We start from the raw sequence: 21,851 nt of genomic DNA, 5'->3' as shown, positions 1-21,851 counted from the left end.
CTGAAGTGTGAGCGGGGAAGGCAGCACCCCGCAGTCAGCCTGGCAGCCCTTGGGCAAATGGGAGTAAACCGCTGGTGCTTCTGGCTCGTGCACATCCGGGGAGCATGCAGGTGGTAGAGGGCTCAGACCGCAGCTGCTTCATCCACGGACACCTGTGGTGTCCCCCTCACACCTCCCAGCTTTTGGTCCTTAAGGACGGTGGATTCCAGATGCGTCGAGAAGATGCTTTGTTTCCTTTCCCAGATGAAGGCAGTGCAGAGCAGCAGATGGGCAAAGAGTGTGGGGCAGTCACAGAGGAGGCCCCAGGGCAGGGACACCAGGCTTCCCCTTGCTGTCACCTTGATGCTCCTGGGGCCAGAGCCCAGCCCAGCGCCAGTTTTGCTCTCTGGAATCCTCACTCTCAGCGAGGCCGGCACACTCGTCCAGAGCTGCACGTCCCGAGACTGCCCTGCAAGGAGGGGCCTGAAACACCCTCCAGTCACATCCCTAGATGACTTCGTATTTCCCAAAGTCCCTTCACGTCCACTACTTCCTTACACCCTGATAGTCCTGAGCCAGGAGGGGAGAATATTATCCATGTTCAACAGTGGACGAATTTTGAGACCCACAGAGGTGAAAAAGTGCCTTGGTTCACACAGCAAGTCGGTGACAGAGCCAGGACGGAGCCTGGGCCTCGACACCCTCTGACCAGTGTCCTGCCAGCTTGACTGTGGTGTTCTAGGTAAGAAAAGGTGAGAGGAGCTTTCCAGAAGCTTGAGGTCATGCATGCACACGTGCCCCCACCCCCCTTTCAAAATGCAGCACCAATGACAGAAATATTGCTGGGACTTGGGGACAAATGTCCACGTAGGGGACCACTGAGCCTCTGTGAGTAGGGTCCTGGCCCCCTTTGGAGCACTGCCTGGCTGGGGCTGCCAAAGTGCCTGGGAGTCAGGAAGGGCCGTCCCAGCCCAGCCTCAGGTTGGCCTTCACGCCGCATGGAGACCAGTGGATGCCGGTGGCTGCAGGGCTCCTCACGGTGAACACGTGGCTGCCCGTGGGCCCCTGGGGCTCATCTGGCTCAAGTTTTCATAGTTGGACTCCTGAGCCTGGGGCCTGTGGACAGGAGAAAGTTGGCTGACCCCTCAGTCAGGAGGGGTCCCTGACTGCCCAAACCACAGCCTAGCAAGGGGCAGGAAGGAGGGGTGAGAGGGTGTCGGGGGCCCACCTCCAACAGGGCCTGGAGACTAAATGAAGGTTGGAGGTGGGACAGCGGCAGAACTTGGGGAACAGGGAGGGGACTACCTGGGTGACAGATCCCAGACCACAGACCCTCTGTCTTCCCGAAGGGATCTCCTCTATGGCTTCAAAAACCTCCTCTGGGGTCCTAACTTCTGGGGTCCTGACCTCCAGATCGGGCCTCCTGAGTTCCAAATGCTTTCCTGACTTTTGGGGTGGCCTCACGAGCAGAGCATCTCAAACCTAAATGTCTACAGTGGTCGGGCGATCCCCACCCCCTAATCTCTCTTCATCTTCAGCTCGGGAAGTGGCACCCAGGGTTCCAGCTCCAGACTTGCCGGCTCCCTCCCTTGCTTGTGCTGCCCCCCAACCCCGCCCCCCCCCCCCCCCCCCCCCCCCCCCCCCCGGCCAGGCCTGCCTCTGGCTGCCCCATCGCCCCGCCCCCTCTTCATTCAAGCAACCAAGCATCCTCAGCCCCTCACAGGTCTCCTGCCCCAACTCCTGTTCAGAGGGAGCCGCTCATCTGCTTAAAACCATTCAGGGACTTCCCATCGCACTCAGCATACATCCCACAGCCTGCCTGCCCTCGATGCCTATTTCCTGGTCTCCCTGCAGCCCTTCTAGAGCCTTTTCCTCCTGGGTTGCCGCCACCACCCTTGTCTGCCCACCTGGGCTCCCGCCTCAGGTCTCCTCAGTGTCCTCGGAGCCCAGCCGCATCTCCCTCCCCTGGGGCTTTCCTCCATCACCTGGTCCATTTTCCCCACAGCTCTTATTTTAGAATCTAAGATTTCTGGTTAATGTGTTTATGAAAATTCTTCATAGTAAACTGAGTTCTCTGAAGTCGGGGATTTTGGCTGTACCCTTAGCATCCAGAGCAGTGCCTGGGGCTTGGTAGGGACTCAATAGATATTTGAACAACAGTTTTCTGATTTAGGTGCCTTGGTGTGGTAGTAGATGAGCAAAGGAAAGGGCCTTTGCACGAGAATTCCAGAATGTGTGGGATCACTGAGCAGGTGGCTGCAGGGAGGGGCCTGGGCCGGCGACGTGGCTCTGCCAGCCCTCGGGCACCGCGGGGCATGGACTTAAGAGTGCTGGGCTTGCCTAGTGGGTCCTGGAAGGCGGTCACCCCCCTCCCGCCTCCCACCAGCATCTGAGACAAACCTTCCCAACCTGGCCCCAGGTCTCTTAGAATCTTTCTCCTTCAATACAGGCCCTCACTTGGACAGACACCAAGAGGAGAAAGGTCCAAGAGGAGCAGGGGTAGCTCACTTACCGCGGTGGGGCGTCCTGCGTGACTGGGTGCTCTGTGTGGGGGACAAAGAGAGAGGAGGCATGAATCCCCATGACAGCCTCCAGGCCATAAGCCCTGCCATCCACCCGCCCCACTGTGGAGAGTAGTCTGAAGAGGGGACATCTAGCCAGCAGGATGCGAAGAAGTGACCTGAAAGACCAGAGTTCCTGAGGAGGAGGGGGAGGGAGGAGTGGGCCTAACAGGAGAGCCTGCTTTTCTGAGGTCGCCCAAGCACAGAACGCTTGGCGACTTTGGAGACCAGGCGAGAAAGCCAGCGTGGCCCTAGCAAAGATGGCAATCAGCGCAACTGTGACAAATTTGAGATTTCATCCCACGGAGCTGGAGGCTGGTGCTGCTGACCCGGGCGGTCCGAGAGGCTCTGGGAGGGCCCTCTCTGGGGCACAGAGCAAGTTCTCATCCAGCGCAGCCAGAGTTCTGAGGGGCCACCTGCAGCTCTCTGAAGACAGCCTGCTCGTTCAGGCTTCTACACTCCCCACGTGCTGCTCCCTCTGCTAGGAAGACGGTGACCCCCTGTTCTCCCAGCTCCCTCCTGCTTAGAGCTTCTGATTTCGCCTCCCCTTGCCTGGGTAAAGCCTTCCCTCCTGGCTCCTGTCCAGCTGCCCCTCCAGAGTGAGGCCATACTCCGGGCTTCTGCGGTACCTGGGCTGACTGCACCTCTCTCTGTAGACTCAACCATCTGCTTACTCCTCGGCATTCCATTCAAGGGCAGGGAGCCATGTCTGACTCCTCTCTATTCCTAGCACCTACATGGCACGTAGAAGGTGCTCAGGACGCTTGTTGTAGCACAACGAAAGCCTGTGTGTGGTCAGAGCCCTTCGGGATGTCATTTATGGGGCGCTGGCAAAGGGGTGGGCTCCAGAGCTATACTGCCTGGCTCTGTATCTCTGTGACTTTAGGCTAGAGGGCAAGTTCCCTAACCTCTCTGGCCTCAGCTTCCTGACTGCAGCGTGGGCTCACGCTGGTTCCCTCCTCCTCGGCGGGCTGCAGGGAGAGGGAAGTGAGATGATGCAGGCGCATAAATGATGTTTCCGTTGTGTCATGCCAGGCGGTCAGCCTGGAGGAGAGTCCCGCCCTCCCCCTCGCACCCACCCTGGCCGGAGGGCGCACCCACCGAGGCGGCGGCGGGCGGCAGCGAGGGCGGCCAGGACGCCGAGCAGCAGCAGCGCCTTGAGGCCGAGGGCGCCCAGCGGGAGGGCGATCGCCGAGGCCCCGGAGGCGCCGCGGAAACGGAACAAGTAGACGCTGGCTTCGGCTCGGCCCAGGCTGTTGGAGGCTGTGCACGTGTAGCGGCCGTCGTGGGCCAGCGCCGGCAGCTCGGCGGTCACCTGGTGGCCGCGATCCTGAGCCGGGCCCCGCACGCCGGCCGAGCCGTTGCTGCCCAGGGCCGGGCCGGACCAGGCAAGGGCGGGCGGCGGCTCCCCTTCGGCCGTGCAGAGCGCGTGGAAGGCGTGCGCCGGGCCCGGCAGCACCGAGATGTTGACGATCCGCGGGGCGGCTGCGGGAGGCGGCCGAGGGGGGCCGGGGAGAAAGCGAAGCGCGGTCAGAGCGGCGCGGGCAAAGGGGAGGCAAGGGCAAGGGGCAGTCCTCCCCGTCCGCTCCGCCAGGAGAGCTGGAGGAGGAGGGGTGGAGATGGGGGATGGAGAGGAAGGAGGAGGCGCGCCTGCGCCAGGCTGCCAGAGTCCCAGCACAGGTGTGGCCTTGGGCATGTTTTCCCGCCTCTCTGTGCCTCAGTTTCTCCACGTGTAAAATGGGGATCACTTACTTTATGGGGCCAAGGAAATCTGACAAGTTAATACATGCGGGGTGCCTGGGCTAGGGCACGCATGCTCACTGAACGTTGCTGTTACTGCTGTAGGTCAGGATTGGGGGCAATGTGCTGGAGTGATTTCGAGGTCACCGTCCACGCCCAGACAGCCTCACCAAGATCTAGAGTTGAGATGGCTTCACTGAATCCGTGGGACCGTGGGACTGAGGCGGACCGAGGGAAGAAACTGAACTGCACTCAGACAGCCGGCCCAGCCAGCGCAAGGGCACATGGGGGATTCTCGGCAGAGCAAGAACTCCCCAAGGGTCCGGGACTTTCAAGAGCTCCCTAGGTCGTTCCAACGCGCAGCCAGAGCAGAGAACCACCTCTCTAGGATCCTGGTTCCCACATCTTTATACGTCATGGTCTAGCGAAGTGCCGGGCACTTGGTGGGCTCCCTGTGCACCCCATCAGCGCACAAAGCCCATGCAGTCCTTGCTGGATTTGGGATTACCGTTCCTCGTTTTTATCCCTCCTAGTCTGACAGCTACTGGGGACATTCATTCTCTAGGAGCTTCATTACACTGTCCATCCCGGGCCCCACCCAGCCCTTCCTGGGGCCAGGATTCGGCATTTTTAACAAGTTCCCAGGTAGCTTGGAGCGATCGCCAGATGTGAGGCCCCCTGCTCTAGAGAGAGGGGTGTGCCTGTTGCACCCCTTTCGACCCCAGCACAGAGCCCGCACCTAGAGAGCGCTCGGACGCGCGGGGAAGGCGGGGAGGAAGGGAGGCGCGGGGCCCTCCCCTCCCCTCCCCGCCGCCCCCGGGCCCCGCGCCGTGCTCACCGGTCACGCGGAGCCGGATGCCGTGGCGGCTCTCGTAGCGGTCGTGGACGTCGCCGGCGAACTCGACGCGGCAGAAGTAGCGGCCGTCGTCGGCCAGCGCGAGGCGCTCGATGCGCAGCGACAGGTCGTTGCGGCGCGGGTTGCCGAGCAGCCGGAAGCGGCCGTGCAGGCTGAGCGCCGTCTGGCACAGCTCGCTGCCCCGCGCCGCCGCGCACCGGAACACCTGCGGGCCCGCGTACGGCTCGCCCGAGCGCCAGATGGCCGTGAGCGGCCCGTCGTAGTGGCGGTGCGGGTGCGTGAAGGTGCAGGGCAGCACGGCCGCCTCGCCCGCCGCCGCGCTCACCTCGGCCGGCACCTGCATGGACCAGCGCTGCGCCGGCGCACCTGCGGGCGGGGGGCGCGCGGCCGTCAGACTTGCCCGCACCCCCGCGGGGGCGGTCTGAAGACCCCAGGACTCAGGAGCCGCCCTTCCCACCCCCGGGCGGGGGGCGTCTGGAAACCCACTCCAGGACTTCAGAAGAAATCTCCCGTGCCCTTGACTCCCATGACTTTCTAGGTACCTGGACCCTCCCCCCGACTTCCGTGGGACTATTTCCCCCCACCTCGGGTTCGGTCCTACCTCATCTACAAGCCCAGTGACCCCGACTTCTTCCCTATCAAAACCTGCCCTGCTGCAGGAAAGCCCTGGGATCCTGTCGTTACAGTTCAGTCCCAAGACCCCTTCTCCGCCCCCCCCTCCCACGCCACGGTGGTAATAAAAGAACTTACTGTGCACCTCTGTGTCGAGCAAGCTCCTGGTAGTATCTCTTTTGGTTCTCACAAATGATCCTAGAGGTAAGCAGAGTTATCCCTGGGTTACACGTTCATAAACCGAGGCGCAGAGAGGTTGAGTAATTGCCTGAGGTCACACAGCTAGGATGAGGCAAGCAGATGTTCAAACTCAGGAATGCCTGACTCCATAGGGCACCCTAGTGCTCTAAGGGCAAGGAACCTTGGGGCTGATCCAAGGAGACCGACACTCTCGTTTACAGAGGGGAAACTGAGGCCTTGGGAGGGAGTGGTATGTTTCAAAACTGATGTGTTGAGTTGCGTGATGAGATTCCTCCTACCATCCGGGTTAACCCAAGTAGGCTTCCCGAAAGGCCGGCGCTCAGACAGGGAGCTGGAAGATCAAGAAGAGTGGGTGTTTATTCTGTCTACTTGCTTTGCACAAGAGCCTTTGGGCTCAAGTTTCCTCACCTCCTATGCTGTGAGCCTCTGAAAGATGGTTGAGCTGAGGCCTGGAAGATGCATTCTGCCTCCAGCCTACGGAGGGCTGGTGAGCCTCTACGGGTTTTGTTGTGTATGTGTGCTGCTTTGAGGGAGGGGTGAACCGGGTGGGTGGATGGGTGTCAGTGCTGGGAGGATCAGGACCCGGGGCAGGGGGACAGGCTTAGCGTCTGGCGCCCAAATGCAGTTCACGGAAGGGATCTTTACAGGGAATGTTAAAAACCACCCTTATATTTTCGAAGGGCTTTGCAACTGACCTGGTTCTTTCACATGCATCATATCCCATGACCCTGAAAACACTCTAGGGAAGAAGGCAAGGCAGATACTGTTACAGGTGAGGAAACGAAGGCCCAGAGTCACACAGGTTGAAGGTGGGAGAAACCCAGATTTTCTGACTCCAAGTTCAGTGCTCTCTGGGGTAGCCCGCCTCGTGCCTTGGGCAGAAATCCCCTCCACCCCCAGCTGACAGACCACCCTCCAGAGAACTCATCTCATCTGTGAATAGCCTGCATGTCAGGACTTCGCTTCTGCACAGAACCCCTGGCTCCTGCCCCCAGCATGACCACGGCTGCTCTTTGGAGAATTCACATTCCCTCTCTGGGATGGCTCTTCCAGGATCCCATCATGGACATCCCGGACCCAGTAAGCCTTTCCTTCTTTGGTGGAGGTCCCACTCCCTCACCTGTCCCTCTCCATCCTCACCACCTGCTTGGTACTCTCCCCTGCAGTGTTGTGTGTTGACCCCCTGGGGGCTCCATGTGTGCTGGGCCAGGCGGAGTGTGGTGCAAATAGGGTTGTGTGAGCTATGCCTCATATAAAGCCCTACTTTGGGACTGACCACACTTGAAATGAAATAAAACCACAAGTTGGTTTTTCCCTCCCCACATAGCCTGCTTCTAAGCCAAGTTCTTTTCTTCTGTACAAATGGAATTATGTGTTTGAGCCCAAGTGGGGGACTTGACATTTATCCCTAGTTAGAGCTTGTTTGCTCAGTTATTAATAATCAAAGGACCTTGTTCCAAATTTGAGAATCCCTTTCTGAAGGTTATGCTGGTTCCGTCAGTACTTCTAGCTGCAGAAAGTGTCTCCTGATCTGAAGGTTCAGCCCCTGCATTCCCACCCTCTGTGACCTCAGCCTCCTCTGACCTCCTGCATCTCACAGATGTCACAGAGCCAGGGACCAACTCCCCAGGGATTATTTGCAATTGTCTATTCATCGATTGACAAACATTAATCAGACACATCCCCACTCTAAGCCAGGAACTGGGTTGCAAACTGCAACAGAATAATTTATCAGCCTATTGGAGCTCACAGCTCTGAAAGGGAGTGAGATCCGTGAACACGCATTTAACACTGCAGCCTGCAGGTGCTCTAATGAGAGACACGATTAGTGTTCCCTCTGTCTGAACGTATTTCCTGGCCCCCTTCACTCACCAGCTCCCTCCTAGTCACCCTGAGGCCTCCACGGAGTCATCCTATAGTAGGAGGTCTTCCTTGAGCCCCAAGCCTGGGTCTGGTGCCCCTTCCCCATGCCTCAGGGCTGGCAGAGGTATTTCCTCTGTCCGAGCATGGCCTGTTCAACTGTCTGTCTTGCCCAGGCACCCAGAAGCTCTGGGAGGGCAGGGACCATGTGTGTGTGGAGGTCATACTTGTGCTGCTGTGACCCATCACCGTGCCCGCCACATAGTAATTGACACTGAATGGAATCGCCATGAGAGAGAAGCAGGGAGGCTGCTGGGGTTGGTGGGAGAGGGTTGGTGGGGCCCAGGGAAAGAGGTGCACGGATAGGAGACAGCAGGGCTATGAGAGGACCCATGAGAGCCTTGAGAAAGGAGTGGGATTTGCTAAGCCCTGAGGTAGACTGAAGGCATTCTAGGCAAAGGGAAAGCTGCAGGTATGGACATCAGTGCAGAGGTTGCAGGACATGTCAGGAGATGATGCTCTGGGGGCTCATCGGGAGACAGTCCTAATCTTATTCCAGATGCACAACCGCCCATGGGGTGCTGTCATCAGCCCCCTTTTTGAGAAGGGGAATCTGCAGCTCAGAGAGCCCTAGGGACTTGGCGAGGCCACTTGCCCAGCGGGAAGCAGAGGCAGGCTTCTGCTTCGGTGGGTCACTTTCTCACCTTGTCCCTGGGGGACTTGTCCTGCTTGAGGATGACAGCCCAGTTTGGGCGCATCCTGACATCCGGTACAAGTGACAGGCCAGGGCCACTCCCTCCCTGGGGGAGCTTTGCTCTGGGAGCAGGGAGGGCACACAGAGGCCCTTTCACCAAGTGTGACAGTCTTGGCTCCCAGTAAGGTGAGATCTGTGTTTCATGTTTACCAGCGGAATGGCGTTCCAAGGGGCGAGCACCTGGGCTCACGTTCACACAGAGACCTTTGGGTGAGTCCACCCAGGGGACTCGAGGTGAGGGTGGGAAGGCCCAACAGGAGTTGCCCAGGGATTAAATGCATTTGCCTTGGCGGGAATCCAAGTGCCTCAGTCTCCTGTTTACATTCCCTGTGGCAGCCTCCTGCGTGTCTCTTAGGATACGGCAGGGACAGCTCCTGGACTGGAACCACGGCCCTTTCTTCGTAGGGTCTCTACCCTCCCTGCCTCATGGCTGTCAACCTCCGGGGTCAACAGGAGGCCCACAGCACTGAGGATGGAATGAAGTCACTCTGGCAGGTCACTGGCACGGCACTGACACTCAGCGAATGCACAGTGATGTTAGTCCCCTCTTTCACCAGCACTGCGAAGAGAGTGGGACCGGGGAGAGCAGGGTAGCAGGTCTTAACCAGTGATGGAGAAGGAGGAGGGCTCTGGATGTGCAACTCACGGTGATGCAGCGGGGGGTCAGGACACTGATACCCAACACTGCACCATCTGCCGCTCAGCTTGGCACCTGAGACCGCGTGTGACACTTTGCCCTTAACTCACCTGAAGGCTAGTCACTGATTCACGTAGTTATTCACTCAGTAGATGTTTACTGAGGGCCCATCATGTGCTGGACACTGTGCAGGATGTTGGGGATACAGTTGCGGTGACCGTCAGTGGCCTCTTGAGTTATGTTTAGAATCTCAGCCACTGTTTGTTTTTCATCTATACACGATTCTAATGAGTTTGTTTACTTTGCTTTCCAGCCTAGGGCAATACAGGTTGAAAAGCGAGAAAGTGTCTTTTGTTTATGGGTCCTTTGAAAGCAGCAAGAGAGGATAACCAGCATTCCGTTAGGGAGGAAGTGCCAGTAAGTATAATAAGAAGTGGTAGGAGTTCAGCACAAAAGGGACCACTGAGAGGAGGAGCACGCGCAGCAGGCTAGTGGAGCAGGTGCTCACGGCTGTGACCTGAGTCTCCTTGGGAAGGTTCCTTGCCATGAGAGGTGCACCCCTCAGGTGGGGTCTCAGGGATCTGTCTGGGGCTGCGGCCCTGGCTAGACTGACCCGGACTTTGTGAGCTTAGGCGAGTCCCCATAGCTCCCTGGCTTCAATGCGCTCCTCTGTGAAATGTCTCTAGATGTTTATAAGGTGACTTTTAAGTCTAAAAGTCTATGTCCGAAAATGATAGTTGGATAAAGATGGCAAGGAAGTCTATAAAGCATTTTAGAAATATGTCAATATGAAATTAATTGAAAGACTCTTGGGTACTTAAAAAGAAGCCATTAGCTGTCTAGAAAACCCAGCTACTCGGAAAGATGCTCCCATGCCTTGACTCTGGTGGTCCAGGGCAGCCATTTACTCAACTCCCCACGCTGCTCCCTCACGCCTCCGCGTGGTGATGACGCTCATTGCGGGAGCACTGGGGCCGCAGCAGTGGGCACCAGCTTCCAAGTAATCCTCATCACAAGTCAGCAGCTAAGGGGTAGTTCACTCACCCTGGACCTGTTATCCCAAAGCCCCAAGTCAGCGGTACCAGGGTGGGACGAGAACGCAGATTCAGAAACATCCGCAGAACCTGGACGGGCAGAAGGGGCATCTGGGTGGGGCCAGAAATAGATACCTTGATTTTGGCTGTAGCCGCCCAGATTCCCACCAGCTCCCTGGGGAGGTGGGAAGCGGGAGTGTGCATGGGAGCCCCTCCGTGTCTCATTTGCAGTGTGTTCTGTGCGATTGCACTTCTGTTCACGAGACAGAAAACTGCAGGTTCATTGCAGAGCGTGGGCAGTTGCTGTGCGCGGATCACAGACAGAAGGCGAGCCCGGTGGTGGTTGTGGGGGGGCGATGGCCAGTGGGGTGACCTCACAGAGCGGCCCTTTAACAAGGCTTAGGTCTGCTGGGGTGGGCTTCATGGGACAGGTTTCTGGAGGAAACGCGTATGGACACTGACGGGGAGAAGGATGACAGCAGATGGGCACTTGCCGTGGTCGTTGTCTGGAGGGTTGTGGCCCTCAGAGCTGGGGTCCCTCGGAAATCTGCTCTGCACCCCACCCCTACACCGGGGGCTGACATTACCACTGGATGGGCAGCCGGTCTGACGAGCACCACTCAGGGGCTGCCCTCCTTGGGGGCACCTGGGCAGATTAGCGGGCGTGTTCTCAGGGAGTGACTCCAAGGGTGGCCTCTCAGGCATTGTGGCACCTGGGGGCTCAGGAGAGGGTGTTTGGGGGCCAAGGAGAGATGCTCATCTTGGCCACCAAACCTCCCCAGGTAGGCGTGTGGGCTGAGCGGGGCCAGTCCTTTCATCAGATCCCCTCCTGCCCCTCAGGCTGCCCTCAGCAGTTCTTTCCAGACAGGTTATCAGTGGAGAAAAGGTGAGAAAGGGGTGGAGACCAGATGGGAGAGGAGGGAGCGGAAGCAGGGATTCCATCCTTCAGGGCACAGCAGACCCTGCAGGTTCTAGGGAAGCAGGAGGCACGGGGACAAATGAGTGAACCCCGTGGCTGTTCCCGTCCTGCCCTCGGTTGTCCCTGCTTCCCCTTTAAGCCTTGCTTGTGGAGCTGGACCCGTTCGCCTGAGCTGTCAGGCGTGCTGAGCCACAGGCAAGCAGAGTTCTGATTGAGCCTGTCCCTCCGGGCACCCCTCCCTGTCCTTGGGGTAGGACTTCTCAGTCCAGCCTGCTGGCCGCAGCTGCCACCAGAAGCCACCGGCTCCTCCTGCCTCATTCAACCCTTATTTCCTCCTGGACCCGGGACCGCAGTCCCTGACCTTTCCCTGCATCCCTAACAAGCACGCCCACAACCTTGGGTGACTGCTGCGGTTCGACTCGCCTTTTCAGTTTGTTTTTCTGCAGGGGCTCAGCGCTGGTAAAGTAAGTTCCTCCGAGGCTCACCGCCCCCTGCACGGAGGTGGTGTGAAGGCCTGGGCTTGCAGCTGGAAGATCCGAGTTCCCTCCCAGCCTGTGACATCCCAGAAAGGTCACCTGACCTCCTCAAGCCTCCCTAAAACAGGGACCAGGGAGCTCACTTCGCAGGGCTGTGGTGAGGCGTAAGCGAGCTGCTCGGGCACTCCTGGAGGGCGATGCTACTGCTTGCTGCACCCGCCGATCAGAGGTCTGGGGACCACCAGAGGTCTTGTCCAACGTCACCAAGTGGTCAGAGCTCCCAGACCACTGTCTTTCCCACCCCTCCCCCCCATCATGCTCCCCGACTCTTCCTGCTTTCTAAAACCAGATCTAGGAGGAGACCGTGGGGAAGATGAAGGAGAGGGAATGGGCCCCTGGGAGATCAGGGGCTGCCCCAGGGCACTGGGTGCTGGCAGTGGGCAGTATGAGGGAGAAGGGTCTGGAAAGTGGGAGAGGGGGGTTTCCTGGACCAATTTCTTCCACTTCCCCTTTAAAAAAATTTTTTTAAACATTTTTTCTTTCCTTTTTTTTGGGGGGCAATTAGGCTTATTTATTTATGCTTTATTTTTTAATGGAGGGACTGGGGATTGAACCCAGGACCTTGGGCATGCTAAGCACACAATCCACCACTGAGCTATGCTATGCCCTCCTCTCTCCTACTTCTCTTTTATCAAGGACTAGCCTTGGCCCCCGCACTCAGAGGTGTGGCAAGGATAAGACTGTGACCCGTGGCCAATCTGCGTCTGTGGCCCTCAGGCCCCAGCCACTTGCCCAGACCGGCCGCCACACGGAGAAGCTCTCGGGTGAATGGCACCGGAGGGGTTTCAGGGAGCAGGACCCTGTTCACCCTGGTTCGCGACCCCTCAGTCTCGGGTGAAGCCACAGCCAGCACGAGAAGGGGGTCCCTGCCCTGAGCTGGCCCCCGCGGCTCCCACGTGGCCTCCCTGGGGAATCTCAACACACAGCCGGAGCATTTGTGTGGTTTGGGTTTTGTTCTCGAGCATGTGACTGCTCATACTTCCTCTAAGTCTTGTCTTTTACTGATGCATAGCTGCTGACCTTCAGCAGGAGAGAAAAACAGACTAAAACGAACACCCCCCAAACCTAGTGTCCCTGAAGTGATGTAACTTCAGCAACGTTCCCCTACCATTTATTGCACAACTGCCGAGCGCCAGGACTGTGCCGGGGGCCTTCCACCCGTGACCTCGTTATCCTTCACAGCACCCCAGGAGGTGCCGGGGACCCCGATTTACCGAGGCTCAGAGAAGTCAGGCAACCTGCCCAGGGCCGCACAGCTGGTGAACGGCAAGCCAACATCCACAGCTTTCTCTGACGTCAGCACGCGCCCTGACCTACCCTCCTGTCTGCCCCAGGTGTGGGCAGGGTGTCACTTCCTCCAGCCCCACCCTCTAAGAGGGACCCAACCCAAATCATCCAGAAAGACAGCTTAGTTAGGTCAACTTGGGGAAAGAAAGCGCCTTCCCCATGTCCCCCCACCCCAGGGCTCTGCAGGGGGACAGCGGGCAGCGTGGGGTTGGGAGGTGGTGGTGTGCTCCTGTCTGGAGCCACCCCCCAACAGGTTCACAGCCCAGCTTCCCCCTCGCACCACTCGCTGAACCAGTCTGGGCCTCAGTTTTCTCATCTGCGAAAAGGGAATGCAACAGTTCCTTTCTCATAGGATTGGGATGCTTACATAAGAATTACTAATGAAAAGCACCCAGCACTTAGTAAGAACTCTGAACGCACCAGCTGTTACCATTCAAACCAGCCCCGGGACTCTGCTCCGTGTTGAACACTGGAGAGGAAGGACAAGGGACCTAAGGAGTGAGAGCTTATAATCCAGTCGTACAGACCAGACCCCATCCCAGGAAGATTGACTGACAGCTCGGAACACCATGATGTCAGAGCTGTCACCATGTGGCACATGACGGCCAGTGGCTGTGCCCACAGAGGCACGGACAGAGTCTGGGGGCACAGTTACCAGAGGGACATCTCTGGCTGGGGTCGAGGAAAGGCCTGGGGTCTGGACAGAGGGGCTCACGAGGATTGCGTTGGTCATTTATCCCAGTGTCCCTCAACTGCATCCTGCATCAGAATCACCCAAGAGGATGGCTGAAAATGTGGATTCCTGGGCCCCGGGCTTGACATATTCTGATTCTTGGGGTCTGGGGTGGAGCTGAAGAATTTGCATTTAACAAGTGCTCACCTCCCCTGGGATTCTGATACAGGGGGCCCAAAACCATCTTTTGAGAAACACTGTTTCAGAGACACCGGCAACTTGTGCTAAGTGACTGATGATGTTGTGACTTAAGCCTGCGGGGCTGGGTTCCCAGTCATTTCTCAGGGCTGCTGCTGGGCGGTCAGGGCGCCCTCTGTCACTTGCCCTAGTCCGCAGGTGAAGTCATCCCCACCCTCACCCCAAACAGCTATGTGCCTCCTCCCCTTTCCCAGGGCTGTGCCCGTTAAGACACAAAGCACTTGGGTGACAGCAGCGCTGAGTCTGTTCAGAGCCTCCCTGTCCTCCCCTGGGCTTGCCCACTGCCCCCTGGACGCTCACAGCAAAGGGTGGGGCAGGCGGCCTTTCTGCAGGTGGGGACGCTGAGGCCCAGAGAAGTCCGGGGGCTGTCTCAAGTCACCAGGAACCCAAGGCAAAGCCTGGACTTGAACTTCTGGTTTCTGTCACCACTGTCTCCCAAAGCACAGCTCTTCCTTCTCCACAGGCCTGGGGGCTCTGGGCAAACCCAGCCACCCTGAGCACAAGGACGTCTAACAATCTCTGAGCATCTATTCTGTTCTGAGCATGGACCAGGGAGAAGAGTGGGAAACTCACCCACTGGGATGACGCACACCAAGCAGGCCAGGAGTCGGAAGGGCCCTTCCATGGCGTGAGGTCTGGAGACCCCAGACCAGCCCCACACTCAGGCCACCGGCGAGAACCCTCCTTCGCGTGGGTGGGGGGAGGGCAGGAAGGCAGGTGGGAGGGGGTGGGTGCTATGCCCAGGTCTGCACCCCTGCTGGGCTCTGCAGGGCTGGAGGAACTGGGGAGAGGCAGCCAGGCGGCCCCAAGTATGATTAGATGAGACCCGTGGGGTTTAGTCATGGGGAAAACCAGGAGGGGAACCACTTGGATGATTTTCCAGGACCGGAAACAGAGACGCGGAGGAGGAAGGCGCAGGACCTGTTCCTGTGGCCACTGGCCCCTTTGAAAAAAACCTCAGTTCTTATGCTTCCTTCTCACCCTCCCTCCTTCCCTCTCCCTCCCCTTCCCTGTTTCTTACCACATAGATTTCAAAGTGGTGATTACTAATGGAAGAAAAATCATCTCCAAATTGTCATCACTGGCCGTGGTTACACTACCAAACAGCATAAACGGGAAATAGTAAAATTATTAAGCAAATCAGTCCAGACAAGCATGGCAAAATGCTCAGAACATCAGAATGCTTGATCAAACTGTCCTGCTTCAGGACCTGCTGCAGCGAGAGAATCGGGAAGCTGGACGGGGAAGTGTCCAGGCACGGGGCTGGCAAGGGCGAGCCAGTCCTTGGTTAGGAGGGGGTGTTTTAATTCAGATAAAGGCTAATCTGTTAAAAGAAAAAAAAAAAAGCAAATCCCAAATATAGTGGATTAAAAACCTGGAAGGTGATTTCTCTGCCATATATAGGTCCCAAGGTGAGCTGTTTATATCGGCAGGTGGCCTCACTCCTCGTGGTCATTCAGGAAACTAGGTTCCATCATCCTGTCACTCTGCTGTCCTGTCTCCCCAGGGCACTTCATTGCCAGCCTGCTGTCTGACCTTGGGCAGACCACTTCCCTGTCTGTACCTCAGTTTCTCCACTAAAACAGGGACAATGGGATGATGGTCACGATGATGGTAATTCTTGCCAGGTGGCACTCGTGAGGGCTCCATAAAGCGCTCAAGAGCGCAGCGGACATATTAGCCTTCCTGTTGTGATTGTCAGTTACATTTCCCCCGGATTTTCAGTGCATTTCATGGCATTTCCAGCTGTGAACCTCTAGGGGGCTGCAGTATTGGAAAGTTCTGGGGTCTTAACAGGTGTTGCTTCCGACAAGAAGCCTGCCTGCTACCAGGGCGAGTGTAACAGTCTCAGAGCCGAGGCAGGGGGTCTACTCTAGGCTCCTGACTTTTTTACCATTTTAATTTTCCTGTTTGGTCCACTCACAGCCTACAGTGCACAGGAGGTGACCTGCACTCCCCTCTGTGTGCTTGTCTTAGAGGAGGAAGGCGTAATAATTGCCTAAATGAACCCACTGTGTTGAGATGGGATGTATACTGGGAAAAGCAGTACATGTGGTTATATCTGGAATAAACAGCTTTGATGCCCAGGAAAAAAGCAAAAAAGGAATGTAGGCTTGGGATTGAGAGCTGGGACATAAATACATGGCACACTCAGTTAGACTGTAACCACCCCCGCCCCAGAGGCTGTGCTTCCATATATCTGGGGGCAGTGTCTGGCCCAGCACTTGGGATGTGACACGGGTTCAAAATTATTTGAATTTGAGCTGTTGAAAGTACTGTTTGGTTAATTCAAGAATGATAAAAAGGGGGCCTTACCACAGAGAACACAGACATTAAAAAATCAACAAGGGGGTATTATGAACAATTCTATGTCCATAAATTCAACAACTCGGTTGAAATGGACCAATTCCTTGAACTACGTGAACTAGCAAAACTTAACTCTAGAAGAAATAGATAATCTGAATAGTGCTATACCAAGCTAATTAGATCCATAGTTTAAAACAAAGAAGACTCTAGGTGCAGATGGTTTGGTGAATTCTACCAACAATTTAACAAAGTGCTAATACCAATTCATAATCTCTTTCAGAAAACAGAAGAGAAGGATACATTTCCCAACTCATTTTATGAGGTCAGATTACTCAATGCCAAAACCAGACAAAGACTCTACAAGAAACAAAAATTACAGATCAATATCCCTCGTGGACAAGCAATTCTCAACAAAATGTTAGCAAATTAAACTCAGCAATATATCAAAGGGATAATACATCACGACCAAGTGTGGTTTATTTTAGGAATGCAAGGCTGGTTCAACTTTGAAAAATCAATCAATGTAGTTCATTATAGCAACAGACTAAAAAAGGAAAAATAGTATGATTATTTTAATAAATGCAGGGAAAATGTCTGACAAAATCCAACACTGATTCATTATAACTTTCAGCAAACCAAGGACAGAAGGAAAATTCCTTCAACCTGATAGAGAGTATCTCCAAAAAAACTATAGCTAACGTCATACTTAATACTGAGAGGCTGACTGCTTTGCCCCTGTGACTGGGAGGAAGGCAAGCATATCTTCTCTAGCCATCCCTGCTTAACATTATACTACAGGTTCTAATCAATGCAATAAGACAAGAAAAAGAAATAAAAGATACCCAAATTGGAAAGGAAGAAATAAAATTGTCTTTATTAACAGACAACATGTTTACTTACATAGAAAGTTAAAAAAAAAAAAAACCCTGACAAAAAGCCCTCCCGAAACTAATAAGTAAGTTTAGAAATGTCACAGTATAAAGGGTCAACATGCTGAAATCAATTGTACTTAAATCTAGTAACAATGACTGATTAGAATTTTAAATTAAAAAAATCCCAGAATCATTTACAATAATATAAAAAAAAACCCAACAAATACTCACATACAAACCTAAAAAAAATGTGCCCGATCTGTATGCTGAAGACTATGACACACTGATGAGAGTGTTTCAAGTAAGACTTAAGCAAGTGGAAAGATATAATGTGTTCATGGTTCAAAAGTGCCTTAATTGTTAAGAGGTCAATTCTCCCTTTTTTGTAAGCCTGTCTGACCCATTTTATGATATTCCTTCAAGGGCAGAGGCCATCTTTTTTCATTTTTTTCCCATCTTCAACACCTAGCACCTAGGACTTCAAGACCAAGGTTATCTAATTACTTAATATGAAATACACCCGTTTTCCCTTACTATGTTGACAAGGCAGTGTACACTCGGGAAATGCTTGTGGAATGGCCATCCTCTGGCAGTGTGAGCTCCTTGCTCTCAGAGAGCAGGTTTAGATTTCAATCTATTGTTCACATGGACTAACTTTCTGAAGAGCCAGATGCCTAAGCTAAGGTGTCTGAACTAGTGAAAATCTAGCCTATCTTTGGACTTTGGTTTCTCCTGTTATTGGAATTATCAGCTTTCCTAGCTGTGGCTGAGCTCCAAGGTCACTTGAAAGCTGGGAGTCTTCAGGTATCCAGAGATGTCAAAATCAGATGCTTGCAAATTCCCACTGAGTCTCTCTGTTCATGACCATGGGCCAGGATTTGGCACAAGTCGTCTGTCAAGGGCCTATTGTGATAAGATGCGACTTTCTGCTCCATGACAAGCAGGCCAGTGAGCCTCCCAACCCAGCCTCAAAGGCCAAAGGAGGAGGTAGAGCTCAGCTCAAGGGCGAATCAAGGGTTGGTTGGCCAGGGTGGTTGGCTTTAGGTGGTTGGAGGCAGGGAGGCCAGGGTGGGAGACCTGGAAAAAGAATTCCCAAGGAGGCCAATGGGCAGCGGCAGCCAGAAGCCTGGTAGGACCCTCCACTGTTGCCCTTGTGTCAGGACTGGAAAGACATAAATCAAGGTCAAGTGTGGGCAGGCGGTGCAGGAAGAGCTACTGTCCATCAACACTTGGGCCAGGAGGAGGTGTGGCTTTCACAAAAGGGCTTAAGGAGGAACAGGGTGACTTAGATACATAAATATACACACATTGTATTTATGCACATGCATATGAAATAACATATATACATATGTGTATAACTTATATGTGTGTATATACCTAGTAGCTGCTCAGTTAAATGGTTCATTGTGTTTATGTTTGTATTATTCGACAATAAGCCAACACTGCCTTCTCCCAGGTTTTCTGGGCTGGCCCATTTGTGGCTTACAATTAGGGTGGCTGCTTAATTTACTATCCAAGATGGGATGCTTTTGTCTGGGACAAATGCTTACCTGTTAGGACCATCAGTACAATAGTCATAAACTGGGGCTCTCCTGGGCAAACCGGACATGTAGCCACTCTTTCAGATATATCCTGTACTGTGAGTTTCTTGGCAGAATATCTCAAAGGCTTTATGGATCTATATACAAATACTAGGTGTGCAAGAGTGGAGGATGGGGACAGGTCTCGGTATTCCCAGTTATCAAAGGCAGAATTTTGCCCTTCTGTTCAGTGTTCCCTTGCCCTGCTCTTCCCAGGAGTTACCATCAGAGGGGATTGGGATGTATCTGCACAGGTCTCTGAGGGTGAGCTGTAAGTCAATGCTGGCATCCTCATAGTTGAACAGACAGTGTGAGTATGTGAATCAGGGGCCATTGAGCTTTATATGCCCAGTAGGGTTGTGCAGTATACAACCTGCACAACTGTATGTGGTCACCCTGTGTGAATGCCTGGGAGAAGGTAAGGAAGGATTGGAACATGAAACTAGGATTGCTTCCAGGGAGGTCCAGGGCCTCTCTCTGCAACCTGACACTCTTAATCAGGTTTAATCTGGTGAAAGTGAAGCCCCAGCTGGTTTGTCGGTCAGGGGAGCCAGGTGTAAACCTCAGGAGTGGTGGTGGGTAGGAACATAGCAACGAGGAGGAAAGGTAGGAGGGACACACAGGAATTTCCAGTTGAGGGCTCAGAGTTACAGGCTGATAGGAATTTCTCAGTCCTTAGCACCTGCTAATACCCTGACCACCCCAGCTGAGTAAAGTGATGCCCCAATCAGGGGGCCCAGGACAGTTTCAGCTGCAAGTCTCCTTTGGCCAGGAAACCAAGTCAAATCAGGTCTCTGCCTTGAGGCTTCCAGAGAGGAGGGCATCCCTGAGACAGAACGGGAAGAGCTGGAGCATGGACGCTGGTCTGTGGGACACCAGCTCACCCCACACTGGGGCTGGGAGGAGGGACAGAAAGCTTGGGTTTCCTGAGTCATTCCATCTGGGTAAATGAAACCAGGTCCTACAGCTAGTTCTAAATGAAGACTGGGGACTGGTCGTTCCTTTCCATGTCTTCTTTTCATTTCCTCTTCTCTGCAAACCCCAGTTCTTTTCAGCTTTCTGTGTCATTTCCCACCTCTGCCCTCTGGGTCACATGGGAAAGGCAGTGTGGCCCCCGGTGACAGCACAGCTTCTGCATCAGCGTGACTCTGGGCAGTGACTTATTTCCTCCGTCACATGTGATAATAGTGGCTCCTCCTGCAGCGGCAAGGACCACAGGGTGAGGTTTACAAAGGGTGCTGTCCAGGGCCTGGCTCACAGTAGGGACCCAACTAATCTTCAGAAAGGCCCAGGATAATCTTTTTGTTTTGGATCCCACATCTGTAGAATACACATCCATTCAGATTCTGATGAAAAAACAGATGCATCCAAGTGTTAAACAGAAGATAATGGTGGAAAATAGATACTGATAAGAGGTCAAAATGATTTTAAGCACTTTAGAAACATTTGGCAAACCAATTAACATAGTCATTTTTACCTCTTAATCCCCTACCTGTATGTTGCCCCTCCCCTTTCCCTCTCTCCACTGGTAACCACTAGCTTGTTCCCTATATCTGTTGAGTCTCTTTTTTTGGTTGTCATCTTCAATAGTTTTTTTTTTTTTTATTTTTTGATCCACATATAAGTGATATACAGTATTTGCTTTTCTCCGTCTGACTTATTTTACTAAACATAATACTCTACAAGTCCATTCATTTCACTGCAAATGGCAAAATTTCATTCTTTTTTATGGCTGAGTAGTATTCCATGTGTATGTATATATCACATCTTCCTTACCACTCACCAGTTGATGGACACTTAAGTTGTTTCTGTGTTGGCTGTTGTAAATAATGATACTATGAACATTGGGGTGCATGTATCTTTTTGAATTAACGTTTTTGGTTTTTTTGGATATATGCCCAAGAGTGGAATTGCTGGATTATGTGGTAGTTCTATTTTTAGTTTTTGAGAAACCTCCACACTGTTTTCCACAGTGGCTGCACCAATTTACATTCTCATCAACAATGTACAAGGGTTACCTTTCCCCACATCCTCAACAACATTTGTTCTTTCTGGTCTTTTTCACCATAGCCATTCTGGAAGATGTGAGGTGATCTCTCACTGTAGTTTTGATCTGCATTTTTCTGATGATTAGTGATGTTGAGCATCTTTTCATGTGCATATTGACCATCTGGATGTCTTCTTTGGAAAAATGTCTATACAGGTCTCCTGCCCATTTTAATAGGGTTGTTTTGTTTTGTTTTGTTTTGTTTTTTGATGTTGAGTTGTATGAGCTGTTTATATATTTTGGATATTTAACACCTTATTGGTTATATTATTTGCAAATATTTTCTCCCATTCAGTAGGTTGTCTTTTCATTTTGTCAGTGGTTTCCTTTGCTGTGCAAAAGCTTTTAAGTTTAATGAGGTCCCATTTGCTTATTTTTGCTTTTGTTTCCTTTGCCTTAAAAGACAGAGCCAAGCAAATATTGGTACAATTTATGTCAAAGAGTGTTCCGTCTACGTTTTCTTCTAGGAGTTTTATGATTTTTGGTTAAGACCAGAAACTGTGAGCTGTCGATTTGGCATATATGGCCTTTATTATTTTAAGATATGTTCCCTCTGTACCCAATTCCTGGAGAGTTTTTTTTTTTAAATCATAAATGGATGTTGAATTTTGTCAAAAGCTTTTTCTGAATCTATTGAGATGATCATATGATTTTAATTCTTCAGTTTGTTACTGCGGTGTATCACATTGATTGATTTGCAGATACTGAAAAATCCTTGCATCCCTGGGATAAATTCCACTTGGTCATGGTGTGTGATCATTTAGATGTATTGTTGCAGTTGGTTTGCTGAGATTTTGTTGAGGACCTTTGCATCTATATTCATCAATGATATTAGTCTGTAATTTTCTTTTTTGTGTGATATCTTTGTCTGGTTTTGATATCAGGGTGGATGTTGGCCTCATAGAATGAGTGTGGAAGTGTTCCTTCCTCTACAATTTTTGAGATTAGTTTCAGAAGCATGGGTGTTAACTATTGTTCTATCTTCTTGGATTGATCCCTTGATCACTATGTATTGTCCTTCTTTGCTTCTTGTATTAGTCTTTACTTTAAAGCATGTTTCGTCTCATATAAACATTTCTACTCCAGCTTTACTTTGATTTCCATTCGCATAGAATACCTTTTCCCATCCCCTCACTTT

The 21,851-nt window shown here is 53.1% G+C and overlaps 1 protein-coding gene across 1 annotated transcript; it reads right to left on the bottom strand.

Annotated features, from left to right (window-relative positions):
* Nucleotides 1–2,152: 2,152 nt before the first annotated feature.
* Nucleotides 2,153–5,622, bottom strand: LOC123618635 (sialic acid-binding Ig-like lectin 15). Its single transcript, XM_074355317.1, has 3 exons — nt 5,119–5,622; nt 3,642–4,025; nt 2,153–2,522 (listed from the first exon to the last, which is right to left on the bottom strand). Exons 1-3 carry the CDS (start codon nt 5,477–5,479, stop codon nt 2,488–2,490), a joined length of 780 nt encoding a protein of 259 aa, XP_074211418.1. The 5' UTR covers nt 5,480–5,622; the 3' UTR covers nt 2,153–2,487.
* Nucleotides 5,623–21,851: the final 16,229 nt, after the last annotated feature.

The sequence above is a fragment of the Camelus bactrianus genome, chromosome 30, assembly GCF_048773025.1.
Source record: "Camelus bactrianus isolate YW-2024 breed Bactrian camel chromosome 30, ASM4877302v1, whole genome shotgun sequence".
NCBI classification, from domain to species: domain Eukaryota; kingdom Metazoa; phylum Chordata; class Mammalia; order Artiodactyla; family Camelidae; genus Camelus; species Camelus bactrianus.
Note: the sequence above shows the minus strand (reverse complement) of the source record. Positions and strands in the feature narration are given on the sequence as shown.

Coding starts and splice junctions, on each gene's coding strand:
- LOC123618635 (XM_074355317.1), bottom strand. CDS start 5,479: ATGCAGGTGCCGGCCGAGGTGAGCGCGGCGGCGGGCGAGGCGGCCGTG. Junction 4,026..5,118: donor CATCCGGCTCCGCGTGACCG/GTGAGCACGGCG, acceptor CGCCTCCCGCAG/CCGCCCCGCGGATCGTCAAC. Junction 2,523..3,641: donor TGCCGCCCGCCGCCGCCTCG/GTGGGTGCGCCC, acceptor TCCCCCACACAG/AGCACCCAGTCACGCAGGAC.